This window comes from Gobio gobio (genome assembly GCF_949357685.1).
Source record: "Gobio gobio genome assembly, chromosome: 17".
Taxonomy (NCBI): Eukaryota; Metazoa; Chordata; class Actinopteri; order Cypriniformes; family Gobionidae; genus Gobio; species Gobio gobio.
In genome coordinates, this window is record NC_137110.1 from 1,906,498 (window position 1) to 1,926,047 (window position 19,550).

At 40.7% G+C, this 19,550-nt stretch overlaps 1 protein-coding gene across 1 annotated transcript; it reads left to right on the forward strand.

Annotated features, from left to right (window-relative positions):
• The first annotated feature begins 1,822 nt into the window (after positions 1–1,822).
• rps19bp1 (ribosomal protein S19 binding protein 1) lies at positions 1,823–12,515 on the forward strand. Its single transcript, XM_079840074.1, has 4 exons — positions 1,823–1,996; positions 2,097–2,266; positions 5,957–6,054; positions 10,359–12,515. The coding sequence occupies exons 2-4, from the start codon at positions 2,146–2,148 to the stop codon at positions 10,488–10,490; spliced, it is 351 nt and encodes a 116-aa protein (XP_079696200.1). The 5' UTR covers positions 1,823–1,996; positions 2,097–2,145; the 3' UTR covers positions 10,491–12,515.
• Positions 12,516–19,550: the final 7,035 nt, after the last annotated feature.

The following is a 19,550-nucleotide window of genomic DNA, read 5'->3' on the forward strand; positions in this document are numbered from 1 at the left end:
GTTCCTCAAAACTGAATAAATTGTCTATTAAACCATCATTGAGTGCTTTCTCTGTTGAGACTGAAGTACAGGAATAGTTTACAGCTGTTTGTCAGCTTACAAGTTTAATACACAAATTAACTTTCAGATCAACTGATCAGTGATTCAATCATTAAGTGGAACTCAGAATAAACCGGTCTTACTTTATATGAGTTCAGTCTCCAAGCTTCAGAGATTCAGAGCTTCTGCATGTTCAAAATCTCCTTTGTTTTGACATTTGTGTGTTGAAAGTTTGGGCTGAAGCAAACACTGGTCAGGGACTGAGACATTACAACACTGAGCATAAGATGAGCATCAGTCAGTCTGAGCATGACATGAGTATCACAAGATCTGAAATCTGACCCACTGCAAATTACAACTAAATATATAAACTAGATGTGCAGAACCAGCAGTTCAGCCTCTTCTGTTTCTCTGAAGACGTCTTTGCCTCGTTCAGACTCTCAGTCCAATACACTTTTTGAGCATTTCCGATTGGAATCAGATCATATTCAGCACATTGTGAACAGCAAACACTCACATTAAATATGATCTGAACAAATCTGAGAATCTGTTTCCACTCTGATGGGGTGGATGGAGGATGGAAGTAGGATGGAGGATGGATGGATAGAGGATGGATGGATGGATAGAGGATGGATGGATGGATAGAGGATGGATGGATGGATAGAGGATGGATGGATGGATAGAGATGGATGGATGGATGGACGATGGAGGATGGATGGATGGACGATGGATGGAGGATGGATGGATGGATAGAGGATGGATGGATGGATAGAGGATGGATGGATGGATAGAGGATGGATGGATGGATGGACGATGGAGGATGGATGGATGGACGATGGATGGAGGATGGATGGATGATGGATGGATGGATAGAGGATGGATGGATGGATAGAGATGGATGGATGGATAGAGGATGGATGGATGGATGGACGATGGATGTAGGATGATGGCTGGATGGATAGAGGATGGATGGATGGATGGATGGATGGAGGATGGATGGATGGAGGATGGATGGATGGAGGATGGATAGATGGATGATGGCTGGATGGATAGAGGATGGATGGATGGATGGATGGAGGATGGATGGATGACGATGGATGGATGGAGGATGGATAGATGGATGATGGCTGGATGGATAGAGATGGATGGATGGATGGAGGATGGATGTAGGATGATGGCTGGATGGATAGAGGATGGATGGATGGATGGAGGATGGATGGATGGATGGACGATGGATGGATAGAGATGGATGGATGGATGGAGGATGGATGTAGGATGATGGCTGGATGGATGGAGGATGGATGGATAGAGGATGGATGGATGGATGGGTGGACGATGGATGGATGGAGGATAGATGGATGATGGCTGGATGGATAGAGGATGGATGGAGGATGGATGAGTGGACAGATAGATAGAGTGATAGATAGATAGATAGATAGATAGATAGATAGATAGATAGATAGATAGATAGATAGATAGATAGATAGATAGATAGATAGATAGATAGATAGATAGATAGATAGATAGATAGATAGATAGATAGATAGATAGATAGATAGATTATGGGAACGTTACTTTTGAATGTTCTGAAACATTAACAGTTAAAAATGTCAGAGGAAAGTCCAACTAAATATTTCAGAAAAAACGTTACATTTCCTTGTTTTCGTGCAATCGTTCTGAGAACAGAGAACTCTGACCGAACTCTGACCGAACTCTGACCGAGCGTGTGTTCGTGTCTTTATCTGAACGCTAGAGGCCGTTCTGGCGGCGCTACTGTGACCCAAAGGCGGAACTCTCCGCAGCCCGCTCGTGTTTCCCGCTCGGCGGTTTGTTGTGGCGCACACGGGACCGCATGGCATGAAAACACCGAACGCGTTTCAGTGATTATCACCAGTTCATCCGTTCATCATGTCAGCCTCTGTGATCCGAAGAGGACTCGAACTGTTCAGCGAGAAAGGCTAATGGATCAGGGGTTTTGCCTATACGGCTGGTATAAGTTTATATCTGTTGGGAAATAAAGAAACGCTTAAAGTGTCGTAATGTCCGCGTCTCTGTAGTTGCGGTGAAGCAGAAGCAGAGAAGGGCGGCGCGCGGAAGGCGGCGCTGATGGAGCGGATCGGAACCGAGAAACAGGGCGTCCAGAGGCGGATCCGGCGGCTGCAGCGACCCGGAGGACCCGCGAGGAGCACCAACACCGTCAAAGACAAGCGCATCCGCTCTGCTCTGGGTAAACATCACACCAACACCACAGGAGTACCTCTATCTAATAAGTCGTTCAAGTTTCTATTAAAGCTGCACTATGTAAGTTTTCCGTCGCTAGAGGTCGCCTGTTCAAAACAAAGGCGTGGTTTGATGACGTCACAGACTCTTGGGTCATGTGGTCTTCACCTCAGAATCGGGGGCAGAAATCATGTTGATGGATGCGATTATTAACGTTACTGTAGTGAAGTAATAGCCTGGTTTTACCAGACTCTCGTACATTTCATTTGTACACAGAGTCTGGCCGCTCTCCATTGACAAGCGTTTACTTCCTTGAAGGCTGAAGTTTAACACTATTGGATCTGCCAAGAGTCGCTCTGGATCTGCCTTAACCAATCGCTAACGTATGTCGCGCGGCGTTCGCCTTTGATTCTCACATTAACTGTGCGGTTAGTCACACCACCTCAGTGTCCGTGATAAAACCTCGAGCATTCGCAATCCTCTGATATAAACCACAGATCTCAGAGCGGACGCCGAGACCAGGAGAAACATCTCAAACATTCATTTCAGTCCACAAATCATAAACACTCATCATGGATTTACTGTAGGAACACCCCATGGATATTGTGGAAGAAATGGTCAAATGTTTTTTCCTTTTTTTACATTATTCATCTCAGGGTTCGTTCAACCTTTTGAGAGTCAAAGTCGAGCACTTTTCAAGTGTTTCACACTTTTTCCAGCACTTCAAAGCTCTAAATATTGTCCAATTGTAATATTATTATTAGTGTAATGATTTGTAAAACTAAAAGTTTAAAGGTGCTGGCCACTTTATGGCAAAAAAACACTATAACCAGTAGGTGGCGGCATAGGAGCACTTATTAGACATTTCCATTCCTTAAAGCAGTACTAGGTAACTTTTCAACCTTCATAATATATTTTCAAGACTCTTGTGATGATACATCGACTTACAATAGGTTGAGTGACACGTCTGCCATAGCCTGACGGGGTCTGTGTCGTTTTTAATCGTACTTTTAAACTTCGGGTTTCGGGTAGTAACCCGAGAAAAAAAAGAACTACAAAATTCGACAGCTTTACGGCATTTACGTCACTTCCACCACCACTTCCTTAAATTCGGGCGTGCGAGCCAAACTATAATTTGTTTGCCGAATGTTATAGTCATGGCCGAAGCAGCACCGAAAAATAAGAAAGCAAAGGTTTTGTCGGAGGAAAGCAAAAAGAGGAAAGGAGAAAGTGATGAGATTAAAGGCAGGAGGATCAACATTGGCCAGCGTTTGCTCGCTGGCGTGAGCTGGAGGAGGAGCGGCTACATTCGTGCAAGTAAATACATAAGACGTACAAAATCATATTTTAGGTAGGGCTGTAATCAACCAAAGAAAATCTTGGTCGACTGAAGTCCTGAAATTTTCGACTAAAAATCGACTAAAATAACGTTAGGAAAAAAAAAAACTTAAATGAATAAGCTGCACACTGTGGGCAGTACTTGGTAGCCTTGTTGTCTCCCTAAATTAATTATAAATAAACATAAAAAACTAGTAGGCTATTTGCTGTATATTAAATAGTTTTTGAGCTGATTATTTTGCACTGAAATGAGTCTGACACACGAGTCTGTCAGCTCTGACAGCGTCGCATCGGATGCACCTGCGCAATATCATAGTGCTATATTTTCGGAAGTCATAGTCTATGTGTTGTCAACTAGATATCATCACAAGAACTTTTGAGGAATATGCAACATAATTTAGACAATTGTTTTTGTCATATGTAATAACTGACAGACACTCATTTCAGCCGCTCTGTGCAGCTCGAACATATGAGCTCAGCTGAGCTCAGCTTCGCGGCTGAGACACGAATAGACTATTAACTTAAAGCTTTTACTCTTAAACACAAAAGGCACGTCCTCTTTAATAAAAAAGGAATATTTATTAAACAAGCCAGATCAAGAGCAGAAAAAACGCTCTCACAATTAAATAAATAATATACAAGAAAACTAGCCTTCTTCAATCTGTCTCTCTTCTCCAGTGGGTTGGGCTAATCCAAAATAAGTGAAACAATGGGGGTGTTCTGAAGACAGACTGTTACCTGTGAAACACGGGTGCTCTGAAAACACCCCCATTAGCAATTAGTGCTTTCCACCTGATGAAATGAACGCGGCGCGGCAAAACTGATGAAATGAACGCGGCAAAACTGATGAAATGAACGCGGCAAAACTGACAGTACAGATCCACTAACACACAGGACCAGTGAGAGACTTCTCTTCCCCAGTGGGTTGGGCTAATCCAAAAGAAGTGAAACAATGGGGGTGTTCTGAAGGCAGACTGTTACCTGTGAAACAGGGGTGCTCTCAAAACACCCCCATTAGCAATTAGTGCTTTCCACCTGATGAAATGAACGCGGCGCGGCAAAACTGACGAAATGAACGCGGCAAAAAATCGACCAATCAGAATTTTGGTCGAGCCAGAACGTATCGACCAATAATCGACTAATCGACTGGGAGATTACAGCCCTAATTTTAGGATACCTAACATGTCTTGCCTCAAGCTATAATGCAAATCGATTTTTCAAATTTGCAGATTCATCTATGGTAGCTTGATATTATAATATTGACGATATATGGTTATTACCTACCACTCATAGATTCTGTAAAACGGGAACCAATAGACTAGGCTACTATAATGACGCTGGCTTGTAAACGTGAGCATCGCGATCATCTGGCGTTTGAAAAAAAAAATAAAAACCACGAAATTATATTCATATGACATGCTGAAACGTGCCACTGTACCTGGGATGAAGACATTCGTTCACATATGTCGTTCATATGTGCATTCTGTATGTACTGGTGAATGACAAATAAAAGCTAAGACGTTCCATACGCAAAAAAAAAAGCAGCTAAAGGGGTCTGAAAAGCCGCTAAATATAGCGACAAAGTCGCTAAGTTGGCAACACTGCGTGCGATGCATCCGCTGATGTAGAGTGACAGAGTTTACGACAGTAGTAGAGGACAATACTGTTTCCCAACTGTAGGGGGAGCCGAGAGCAAAAACTACCGAGTGCTGCTTTAATATATAGAAAAAAGTAGGAAGTCACAAACTTTTCTTCAAATTGTGACTGGATTACACCGAAAACAGGTAAAGAGTGCTCCTTTTAGTTCAGTGTGATACTGTAGAAGAACAATAGCACATTTAATAAGAGAGGAATCTTACAATTTTCCTTATAAAAATGAGGTTTTTGCACATTACTGTTGTTAATAAAAGTAAAAAGTGTTCGGCATAATTCAAGCTCAGCGCTTCACTGTTAAATTTTCAATAAACAAACATGTACTATTATTAGTAGCTGCACTTATTAACTAAACATTGCAAAACAATAGTAATTTTATGATTAAATGAACCTTTAATTTAGCACCTTTGGTGCTCTCAGATGTTAGTCTGGAGGCCTGTATTATCAGAGTATTTATTATTAATACAGTGGACATTAGTAGATTTGGTGATGTTGATTTACGGTCTGCGGCCCGATATTTTCTGGTTGTGCCCCTAAAACTTTCAGTTTGGGGCCAGTGTGCTCCTAGAGAAAACAGTTAGTCTGGAGCCCTGTTGTTTTTATAACCCTCATTATTGTCTATTATTGTTCATCACTGTTTTATATTCTTTTTGTATTTGTTATATATATAATGACTGCTCATGATGGATGTTTCTGCTTTTCTCAGATGAATACCGAAAGAAACAGAAGAAGAGTCAGCTCACATCAAACCTGCAGTATTTCCTGTCCTCCGCTAATAAAACACAGAACAGCCACGCGAAAAAGGTCTGAATCACACACACACGCGCACACACACACACACACACACACACACACACACACACACACACACACACACACACACACGTTTGTTTTTGTGAAATGTGAGGACATTCCATAGGCGTAATGGTTTTTATACCGTACAAACCGTATTTTCTATCCCCTTACACTGCCCCTAAACCTACCCAACACACACACACACACACACACACACACACACACACACACACACACACTGCCCCTAAACCTACCCATCACACACACACACACACACACACACACACACACACACACACACACACACACACACACACTGCCCCTGCCCCTAAACCTAGCCCTCACAGGAGACTGTGCAGTTCACTTTCTGTGAAAAAAAACTTGTTCTGTGTGATTTATAAGCATTTTGAAAAGTGAGGACATGGGGAACGTCCTCATATTTCACCTTCTTTTTGTAATACCTGTGTCATACCCATGTCATTATACACATTTGTGTCCTGATATTTCACGAAAACATGCCCACACACACACACACACACACACACACACACACACACACTAGGGCTTTAAACACTTGAGCTAGTTAACCCTGTGTATTCATAAACTGACGTTGTATGGGATCAATTTTCTGCCTAAAGTATTGCAGTAACGGATCGAAAAATAATAAGCGTGAATAAAAAATATAAAACATGTAAAAATATATTACACAAACTGAACAAAAAGAAGCAAAATGATCAGAATAGCAAACAATGAGGTCACAGATCACATTATTAAACACATGAATCAAAACATTATATTGCACAACTTTAAAGTTATGTTTGTGTTCTTAAATTCTCATTAATTGTTTAAAAACGAATCACGTGTCTCAGAACAGCCTGTTTCTATAGCAACCGTAACGGCAGCTGCAGTGATGTAATGACTTTACAGATCAGCAATTGGCTCTTTTGTTTGGGAGGCGGGGCTTATTCACCATATTGGGCGTTGCACTTTCTCCCATTCCTAATTAATCGGAGTGCACCGTCTTCGTATATATTAGGGATGGGCATTTTTGTCAATTTCTCATTTCGATCATCGATAGGTCTCAAAAACGAGTACTCGGGGGCGGGGCATGTGCAGGGGGCGGGGCATGTGCAGGGGGCGGGGCATGTCCGTCATTAATATAATGAAAACTGTTATGAAAATGGTTGTTGACAAATACAAACGTGACATGAAAACTGGTATATGAAAACCTGAACATATAAAACAAAAAATAACTGCTAGATTATGATGCATAAATGTCTTTGAAAAAGAAACATCTTTATGAAATGACCGTCTCAAATAACCAAGTCAGTAATATCGAGCATTGCCTTTGAGCTGAAACTGTGAAATAACACCACCCTGCAGAGCTAGCTGATTAATAAACTCAACCAAACACACCCTATATCAATATTAATATGAAGATTATTATGAACCTATTACTACATAAATCAACACAAAAGGACGTGAATGCGCTCGTGAACTTCAGCGTGCTAGATTTGACAGGCGCAGGTTTGAAACGGAACATTTTGAATGCGCTCTTCCCTTAACAACGCTGAGACACGGACAACGAAAGCACAGAAACAACATTATATTAACATCCTGTTCTCATTATAATGCTTTGACAGATTGACTCTGCACATCATGCACTTAATTGTATTATTCATGATCGAAGCGTTTACAGACATCACTGCGCGTTTTCAAACTCATAACGAAAAACAGCTTTAAATAAACTAGATCTACTGTTAAAAAATACGAGAACAGTATAGCAGTGCTGCATTACTAATATCAATGATTCTGAGAAAGAAATAGCCAATCTGAAAAGAATATGACCGTCTCTAAACCATCATGTCGAGCATGAAATATGCGTTTGAGCTGAAACTGAAGAGAATGAACAACAGCCGGTATAACGGCAGCGCTTTGCTAGCTTATTAAGCTCAACCAAACGCGTTTTATATTAGATTAATCAGATAGATAACATAAAAGTAATCTTACAACGTGCATCTGCAGAAAAGGACGCGAATGCCCACATGAACTTCATGCGCTAGTCTGAGTGTTCTCGCTAGTTTCTCTGTGGATCAGCTGATACACGAGGAAGCACAGATCATTTACAGCATTAATGAACTAACCCTAACCCATCGTGTTCTCATTATAAAGCTATGTAGGCTGTGACAGATTGGCGCTGCACATCTTGCACTAAACATTCAATGATCTCAGTGATTCCAGACATCACGCAGTGCGCGCCTCAGTTTCACTTTATTTCGCCGCGGTCTGGAGGCTGTATAACGCTAACCAATCAGACCTCCGGTGCCGCGCAAAACGACGCAATAACCAATAAAAAAAGAGACAAATATTTTTTTTTCAGGACGATCATCGTTCTCATGATCGATGATCGCTGTCACGTTCGAGTACTCGATTACTCGACCACTGTTGCCCATCCCTAGTATATATAAAGTCTTTGTTGTCTGCTTCTCATAGCAATGCGAAGCATCTAATCGTAATGTTCTAAAGCTCTGTTCAAACCAAGGACAATAACTATAACAATAAAGATATATTATTAAAATCATTCCAATCCATAACTGGAGTAGAGCTGGGTGGTATGACCAAAAATGTATATCACGGTATTTTGTAAAATGATATCTGTTTCGCGGTATATGACGGTATTTTTTCCGCTATGCATGACCGGGTGTTAAGCACATTTTCTGCTGATTGAGAGAGGATTGCAGTAGATTGACTAGAATGCCCAGTTTTACTGTCATGACGAGTGAATATTGTAGAACAATTCCATACTAGAGTTAAAATAAAACACACGCAACACACTCATTACAGACACATGCATATTAAAATATGACCATGGAGATAGAAAAAATAAGAGTTGAGAGCACCTTAAGCATTTTCAAAATCTAACCCTATATAACAACAAAATGACAAAACGAGGGAGAAACGCGGAAGAACATTTAAAAGGTCTAATGATATCTTAAGTACCTTTAAGAGCACTACAGTCTCTGAACAAACTACACACGTCAGTTTAACACAGAAAGAATAAAGCAGTTACATTTTTGCCTATTCTTGTTTTTAATTGTCAGTTTATTTATTAACTTAGATCGTCTTCTGTTTATTAGAATAACCCGTCATGTCATCGCAGTCGAGATCAGACGTGCGCTCAGTTACCGGTCCTTTGCATAACGTTACATTTCATTTGAAGAAGCCGTGATGAAATATGTGCGCATACACGCTGCCGGTTTATGTTTAGAGCACTAGAGTATATGAAATATGTCCATAAAAACTTAAACGCTCTCGCTCCGGTCTATATCAGTGCTATAATATGATCCATGTGGAGAACGTTAATCTCAGCTCCGTGCAGAAACCGCTCTTTCGCGCGCGTAGTTTGAATTCTCCACTGTGATCATGGGCTGAATCCGAAATCGCCCCCTATAATCTCAAATAGGGCATTAATTGAGGGGACAGCCATCTGTAGTGGTGTCTGAAACCATAGTGGACGTTATTGAGTGCACTCATTCAATCCCACATTGCACTGCAATAACAAGTGTACAGCTGATGTACACTCAACATTCACTCACTCGTTTTCATTCACTCTTCAGTGTTTCCCCTAGAATTTTTTCCAGTAAAAAAACGTAAACCATGACTTCTGGCAAGTTTTGTGAATAGAAATAGACATTTTGAACATTCAAATACAAATTAAGCTTTTTATTAGTTTAAAAGGTGACTAGCTTATAGCCTATTTTACTTCAATAACCTGCAGGGACGTGCAAAAAGTTCCTAAGGGGCAAGGGCTCAAATGTAAGAAAGGGGCAATATGTAAAAAAAAAAAAAAAAAAAAAAATTTTTGGATTCTATTTTATGTTTTTGCAAAAAGTCTCATGCTTATCAAGCCTGCATTTATTTAATACATTTTTTTTAGATTAGATTATAGTCGACTAAAACTAAAAACAATTCAGGCGACTAAAATATGACTAAAACTAAATCAAAATTTGCTGTCAAAATTAACACTGGACAACTGTAGCACGCTTATAATAAACAACAATATTGTTCGTTGGTGTGGATGCTAATATAATTATTGTTGTGGTTATAGTTCTTGTGTAAACAAGCCTTAACTCCTCACAAGTTTGGCAAAAGTGGCACTAATTTTATAACCCCATTTCTAAATGACAAGTATCAAACGCTCCTCTACAGGTTTAGAACGATGATAACCCAGCGCAGTGTGAAAAGCAGTGATGATATATTATTTACTTAAAATGATCTAAACGTGTGTGTGTGTGTGTGTGTGTTTTGTTTAGATCGTACATAAGAATTCCAGTCGGCGTGCTTGTCATCAGCCGGATCGGCCCGTCAGAAAACCGGTTGAGAAATCCGTCTTCACTGAGGAGGAGTTCCAGAAGTTTCAGAAGGAATATTTCTCCAATCTCTAATGTCTGTGAGGACTGTATGCCAAAGGACAATAACATTAACACTGGGATCGTCCATCTGGGGCCTGTTTCAGAAAGGAGGTTAAGTGAAAACTCTGAGTATGTTAACCCTGAAATAAGGGAAACTCTGGGTTTTCTGTTTCAGAATGGGAGGTATGTCAAGCCCGAGAAAGCAGGGTAAGCCAAGCCCGTTTCTGAAAGAGAGGTAACTTATACTCAGAGTCAGTTACCAGGGTAACTTACTCTGTGAACCTAACCTGGTCAGGAGCAGGTTTTCTTTGGTAAACCCAGAGTTTGTTTCGTTCTCCTCCCCCTTTTTAAAGCACCAGCAGTGTTTAAATACTTTATTAATTCATTCAAACGCCACAAATGCTTTTCTTACTGAGTATTTTGGTCATATTTCAAGTATAAATATAAAAAAAATTATAAATTTAATCTAAATCTAAAGTAAGCAAAGTTTACTTAAAACAAATTAAATTATCTGCCACTTGACAAAAATACAAAGTAAGAAAAGCATTCTTTGCGGGAACATTCATTGCTCATATTTTCATCATGAGGACACTGTCAAAGTGACAAACATGGCATGTCCTTTTATACAGGATCCTGACGTTCACTTGATAATCCTCTAGAAGTAACCTAATAATTAGAATTTCCTTTAGGATTTCCAATGGTTGGATGCATTGATGACACTCATATTCCCATCATCACACTTTCTGAAAACGGATTACTGTAATGGAAGAATGCCAGATGGTAGTACAAGATATATGCCATAACCACCACCACAGCTGTTAAATACATTTATTTACATTTTTATAGTCATCTTTATTTCCTACAAATACTTTATTCTTTTTCCTGTTGGATGTTAATATTCTTCCTCCATCTCCTCTTCATCTGTCAGTGGTGCTGGTGTTTGGCTGGATTGAGGCTGGATTTACTCTGGCCTGAGTAAAAGTCAACTGTTTAATGTCATTATCCTGATTAATAAATGTAACAGGTGGGATCAGAGAACATTTCATTATGTGAAAAGAGCATAGACCCTTTTCACATTTCTGGGTTTCCAAAGCTGAAGTCGTCATAGGGTTAACTCTTATAGCGGTGAAAGAGAATACATTAAATATATATTTTTGTGTTCCCATTTGCTCCAATAGCAAAAGAAAAACTCCACAATAGTGATTTAACAACTTTCAAAAAGATGGAAAAATTAAAGTAAGATTGATAACTGCAGTGAAAAAGAGAGAAAGGTGTTAATTTTAACTATCACTCCCATAGACGCTGTATTAGAAACACTCTCACAGCAGCGGTAACTTGATTTTTGTAATTTGATGCAAAAGTAATATAATACAAAGTATTAGTGTTATAAATGTACATACATAAATTTTTTTTTAAACGTTGCAGGATTTACGATATTGATGACCATTCAAACACGTCATCACTGTGAAAAGGGTCTATGTGGGAAAAGCTGCTGCACATTGGACATTGAATGATATTTAATTAATATGTCAAATGTTTGTAAAGTCATTAAACCAACACCCATGAACATTTTATGCTTAAAGCTTTTCCTGATTGAATTATGTTTTTTTGTTTGTTTGTTTTTTAGCTGCTGCTATATTCTTTGTTTGCCTTTTGGATACCATGAAAATTAAACTTAATTAAAATAATAAAGAATTAAACTTGTGTATTGACCCGAAAGTATGCAAACGTCTTTTTGTTGGGTGCTGTTGCCATGGTGAATCGTAATTTCGGAGCTCCATTGATCGTGGCTTTTCATAGTTGGAGTGCATGAGCTTAACTCAGAGTCAGTCTACTCAGAGTTGATTGAACTACCTCAATTCAGCTGTTCTGAAACCCAAAACTCAAAGTTTCCCATCTCAGAGTAAGTCAACTCAGAGTTCAGGTTTAAACTCAGAGTTGGTTGAACCTCCTTTCTGAAACAGGCCCCTGGAATGGGCTGATATTGTGTTTTTATTGAATAATGTTTTCCACAATTTTTGGTTTCTTGCCTTGAAACATTGAAATAAATAAATTCACAACAAAAAATGTTTTGTGTTCATTACAAACAATGAATCGTTTGCCTGAGAGTCCGAATCCCACCAACACACACTCTAAAATACACTGGGTTAAACAACCCAATCTGAGTTGTTTTCAACCCAGGGGCTTGGTATAGGAACACATGTTGGGTTAATTTTACTCAGCATAGTTGATACATTTTTACTATAATATATATAAATTTCTTTTTTACTTCATACAAGAATTAATGTATAGGATTAACATAAATCCTCTAAAGTTTTCTAAAATGCTCCACAACACTGGCTTGCATGATAATTCCTTTATTTTTTATCTTATTTTACATTATAGCATATTTTATATAGTTTTTATTACATATTGACAACATTTAACATTGTTAAACAGGTAAAAAGTAAGCATTTAGAAGTAATTCACGTGTAATCGGTCAGTCTCTGTTGGCCCGTTTCCACCGTAGCGGCGCTGGATCTCGTGCCGGAGCTTGTGTTGTGTTCAGCGGGGGAACTTCTAACTTCAGACCGCCGTCCTGCGTTTCTCTCAGCCGAAATATACAGTGACTGATTCCATAACCTGTCCATAAACAATCAGTGAACAGCTCAGAGGACATATTTAAATATCAGTATTTATATTCTGTATCTTAATAAAGTCATAAAATGTTATTCAAGGCATCAGGCGTTTCCATCACACGATAAGACCGACGCGACTTGCGGCCCTGTTGCTTTGCATAAAATTAAACGATACACAGAACAATAACGAATTTATAGACAAAATAAAATATACACAAACAAACCTGTATTTTACCAAAGACATTGCACCAATTTCTCTTGAAGAGAACGCTGAAAAAACAATCATAAATAACTGACCCAGGATCTGTGTAACACAAAAACTACCCAAACACTGGGTTGTTACGTCTGACCCAGGATCTGAGTAACACAAAAACTACCCAAACACTGGGTTGTTACGTCTGACCCAGGATCTGAGTAACACAAAAACTACCCAAACACTGGGTTGTTACGTCTGACCCAGGATCTGTGTAACACAAAAACTACCCAAACACTGGGTTGTTACGTCTGACCCAGGATCTGTGTAACACAAAAACTACCCAAACACTGGGTTGTTACGTCTGACCCAGGATCTGAGTAACACAAAAACTACTCAAACACTGGGTTGTTACGTCTGACCCAGGATCTGTGTAACACATAAACTACTCAAACACTGGGTTGTTACGTCTGACCCAGGATCTGTGTAACACATAAACTATTCAAACACTGGGTTGTTACGTCCGACCCAGGATCTGTGTAACACATAAACTACTCAAACACTGGGTTGTTATGTCTGACCCAGGATCTGTGTAACACATAAACTATTCAAACACTGGGTTGTTACGTCCGACCCAGGATCTGTGTAACACATAAACTACTCAAACACTGGGTTGTTATGTCTGACCCAGGATCTGTGTAACACATAAACTACTCAAACACTGGGCTGTTACGTCTGACCCAGGATCTGTGTAACACAAAAACTACCCAAACACTGGGTTGTTACGTCTGACCCAGGATCTGTGTAACACATAAACTATTCAAACACTGGGTTGTTAAGTCCGACCCAGGATCTGTGTAACACATAAACTACTCAAACACTGGGTTGTTACGTCTGACCCAGGATCTGTGTAACACATAAACTACTCAAACACTGGGTTGTTACGTCTGACCCAGGATCTGTGTAACACAAAAACTACCCAAACACTGGGCTGTTACGTCTGACCCAGGATCTGTGTAACACAAAAACTACTCAAACACTGGGTTGTTACGTGTGACCCAGGATCTGTGTAACACATAAACTACTCAAACACTGGGTTGTTACGTCTGACCCAGGATCTGTGTAACACAAAAACTACTCAAACACTGGGTTGTTACGTGTGACCCAGGATCTGTGTAACACATAAACTACTCAAACACTGGGCTGTTACGTCTGACCCAGGATCTGTGTAACACAAAAACTACTCAAACACTGGGTTGTTACGTGTGACCCAGGATCTGTGTAACACATAAACTACTCAAACACTGGGTTGTTACGTCTGACCCAGGATCTGTGTAACACAAAAACTACCCAAACACTGGGCTGTTACGTCTGACCCAGGATCTGTGTAACACATAAACTACCCAAACACTGGGTTGTTACGTCTGACCCAGGATCTGTGTAACACAAAAACTACCCAAACACTGGGCTGTTACGTCTGACCCAGGATCTGTGGAACACATAAACTACTCAAACACTGGATTGTTATGTCTGACCCAGGATCTGTGTAACACATAAACTACCCAAACACTGGGTTGTTACGTCTGACCCAGGATCTGTGTAACACAAAAACTACCCAAACACTGGGTTGTTACGTCCGACCCAGGATCTGTGTAACACATAAACTACTCAAACACTGGGTTGTTACGTCTGACCCAGGATCTGTGTAACACATAAACTACCCAAACACTGGGTTGTTACGTCCGACCCAGGATCTGTGTAACACATAAACTACTCAAACACTGGGTTGTTACGTCTGACCCAGGATCTGTGTAACACATAAACTACTCAAACACTGGGTTGTTACGTCTGACCCAGGATCTGTGTAACACATAAACTACTCAAACACTGGGTTGTTACGTCCGACCCAGGATCTGTGTAACACATAAACTACTCAAACACTGGGTTGTTACGTCTGACCCAGGATCTGTGTAACACAAAAACTACTCAAACACTGGGTTGTTACGTCTGACCCAGGATCTGAGTAACACAAAAACTACCCAAACACTGGGTTGTTACGTCTGACCCAGGATCTGTGTAACACAAAAACTACCCTAACACTTGGTTGTTACGTCTGACCCAGGATCTGTGTAACACAAAAACTACCCAAACACTGGGTTGTTACGTCTGACCCAGGATCTGTGTAACACATAAACTACTCAAACACTGGGTTGTTACGTCTGACCCAGGATCTGTGTAACACATAAACTACTCAAACACTGGGTTGTTACGTCTGACCCAGGATCTGTGTAACACAAAAACTACCCAAACACTGGGTTGTTACGTCTGACCCAGGATCTGAGTAACACATAAACTACTCAAACACTGGGTTGTTACGTCTGACCCAGGATCTGTGTAACACATAAACTACCCAAACACTGGGTTGTTACGTCTGACCCAGGATCTGAGTAACACAAAAACTACTCAAACACTGGGTTGTTACGTCTGACCCAGGATCTGAGTAACACAAAAACTACTCAAACACTGGGTTTTTACGTCTGACCCAGGATCTGTGTAACACAAAAACTACCCAAACACTGGGTTGTTACGTCTGACCCAGGATCTGTGTAACACATAAACTACTCAAACACTGGGTTGTTACGTCTGACCCAGGATCTGAGTAACACATAAACTACTCAAACACTGGGTTGTTACGTCTGACCCAGGATCTGTGTAACACATAAACTACCCAAACACTGGGTTGTTACGTCTGACCCAGGATCTGAGTAACACAAAAACTACTCAAACACTGGGTTTTTACGTCTGACCCAGGATCTGTGTAACACAAAAACTACCCAAACACTGGGTTGTTACGTCTGACCCAGGATCTGAGTAACACATAAACTACTCAAACACTGGGTTGTTACGTCTGACCCAGGATCTGTGTAACACATAAACTACCCAAACACTGGGTTGTTACGTCTGACCCAGGATCTGAGTAACACATAAACTACTCAAACACTGGGTTGTTACGTCTGACCCAGGATCTGAGTAACACAAAAACTACTCAAACACTGGGTTTTTACGTCTGACCCAGGATCTGTGTAACACAAAAACTACCCAAACACTGGGTTGTTATGTCTGACCCAGGATCTGTGTAACACATAAACTATTCAAACACTGGGTTGTTACGTCTGACCCAGGATCTGTGTAACACAAAAACTACTCAAACACTGGGTTGTTACGTCTGACCCAGGATCTGTGTAACACATAAACTACTCAAACACTGGGTTGTTACGTCTGACCCAGGATCTGTGTAACACATAAACTACTCAAACACTGGGTTGTTACGTCTGACCCAGGATCTGTGTAACACAAAAACTACCCAAACACTGGGTTGTTACGTCTGACCCAGGATCTGTGTAACACATAAACTACTCAAACACTGGGTTGTTACGTCTGACCCAGGATCTGTGTAACACATAAACTACCCAAACACTGGGTTGTTACGTCTGACCCAGGATCTGTGTAACACATAAACTACTCAAACACTGGGTTGTTACGTCTGACCCAGGATCTGAGTAACACATAAACTACTCAAACACTGGGTTGTTACGTCTGACCCAGGATCTGTGTAACACATAAACTACCCAAACACTGGGTTGTTACGTCTGACCCAGGATCTGAGTAACACAAAAACTACTCAAACACTGGGTTGTTACGTCTGACCCAGGATCTGAGTAACACATAAACTACTCAAACACTGGGTTGTTACGTCTGACCCAGGATCTGAGTAACACAAAAACTACTCAAACACTGGGTTGTTACGTCTGACCCAGGATCTGTGTAACACAAAAACTACCCAAACACTGGGTTGTTATGTCTGACCCAGGATCTGTGTAACACATAAACTATTCAAACACTGGGTTGTTACGTCTGACCCAGGATCTGTGTAACACAAAAACTACTCAAACACTGGGTTGTTACGTCTGACCCAGGATCTGAGTAACACAAAAACTACTCAAACACTGGGTTGTTACGTCTGACCCAGGATCTGAGTAACACATAAACTACTCAAACACTGGGTTGTTACGTCTGACCCAGGATCTGTGTAACACAAAAACTACCCAAACACTGGGTTGTTATGTCTGACCCAGGATCTGTGTAACACATAAACTATTCAAACACTGGGTTGTTACGTCTGACCCAGGATCTGTGTAACACAAAAACTACTCAAACACTGGGTTGTTACGTCTGACCCAGGATCTGTGTAACACAAAAACTACTCAAACACTGGGTTGTTATGTCTGACCCAGGATCTGTGTAACACAAAAACTACTCAAACACTGGGTTGTTACGTCTGACCCAGGATCTGTGTAACACAAAAACTACTCAAACACTGGGTTGTTATGTCTGACCCAGGATCTGAGTAACACAAAAACTACTCAAACACTGGGTTGTTACGTCTGACCCAGGATCTGAGTAACACATAAACTACTCAAACACTGGGTTGTTACGTCTGACCCAGGATCTGAGTAACACAAAAACTACTCAAACACTGGGTTGTTACGTCTGACCCAGGATCTGAGTAACACATAAACTACTCAAACACTGGGTTGTTACGTCTGACCCAGGATCTGAGTAACACATAAACTACTCAAACACTTGGTTGTTACGTCTGACCCAGGATCTGTGTAACACAAAAACTACCCAAACACTGGGTTGTTATGTCTGACCCAGGATCTGTGTAACACATAAACTATTCAAACACTGGGTTGTTACGTCTGACCCAGGATCTGTGTAACACAAAAACTACTCAAACACTGGGTTGTTACGTCTGACCCAGGATCTGTGTAACACATAAACTACTCAAACACTGGGTTATTACGTCTGACCCAGGATCTGTGTAACACAAAAACTACCCAAACACTGGGTTGTTACGTCTGACCCAGGATCTGTGTAACACATAAACTACCCAAACACTGGGTTGTTACGTCTGACCCAGGATCTGTGTAACACATAAACTACTCAAACACTGGGTTGTTACGTCTGACCCAGGATCTGTGTAACACATAAACTACCCAAACACTGGGCTGTTACGTCTGACCCAGGATCTGTGTAACACATAAACTACCCAAACACTGGGTTGTTACGTCTGACCCAGGATCTGTGTAACACATAAACTACTCAAACACTGGGTTGTTACGTCTGACCCAGGATCTGAGTAACACAAAAACTACTCAAACACTGGGTTGTTACGTCTGACCCAGGATCTGAGTAACACATAAACTACTCAAACACTGGGTTGTTACGTCTGACCCAGGATCTGAGTAACACAAAAACTACTCAAACACTGGGTTGTTACGTCTGACCCACGATCTGTGTAACACAAAAACTACCCAAACACTGGGTTGTTATGTCTGACCCAGGATCTGTGTAACACATAAACTACTCAAACACTGGGTTGTTACGTCTGACCCAGGATCTGTGTAACACAAAAACTACTCAAACACTGGGTTGTTACGTCTGACCCAGGATCTGTGTAACACATAAACTACTCAAACACTGGGTTGTTACGTCTGACCCAGGATCTGTGTAACACATAAACTACTCAAACACTGGGTTGTTACGTCTGACCCAGGATCTGTGTAACACAAAAACTACCCAAACACTGGGTTGTTACGTCTGACCCAGGATATGTGTAACACATAAACTACTCAAACACTGGGTTGTTACGTCTGACCCAGGATCTGTGTAACACATAAACTATTCAAACACTGGGTTGTTACGTCTGACCCAGGATCTGTGTAACACAAAAACTACTCAAACACTGGGTTGTTACGTCTGACCCAGGATCTGTGTAACACATAAACTACTCAAACACTGGGTTGTTACGTCTGACCCAGGATCTGTGTAACACATAAACTACTCAAACACTGGGTTGTTACGTCTGACCCAGGATCTGTGTAACACAAAAACTACCCAAACACTGGGTTGTTACGTCTGACCCAGGATCTGTGTAACACATAAACTACTCAAACACTGGGTTGTTACGTCTGACCCAGGATCTGTGTAACACATAAACTACTCAAACACTGGGTTGTTACGTCTGACCCAGGATCTGTGTAACACATAAACTACTCAAACACTGGGTTGTTACGTCTGACCCAGGATCTGTGTAACACATAAACTACCCAAACACTGGGTTGTTACGTCTGACCCAGGATATGTGTAACACATAAACTACTCAAACACTGGGTTGTTACGTCTGACCCAGGATATGTGTAACACATAAACTACTCA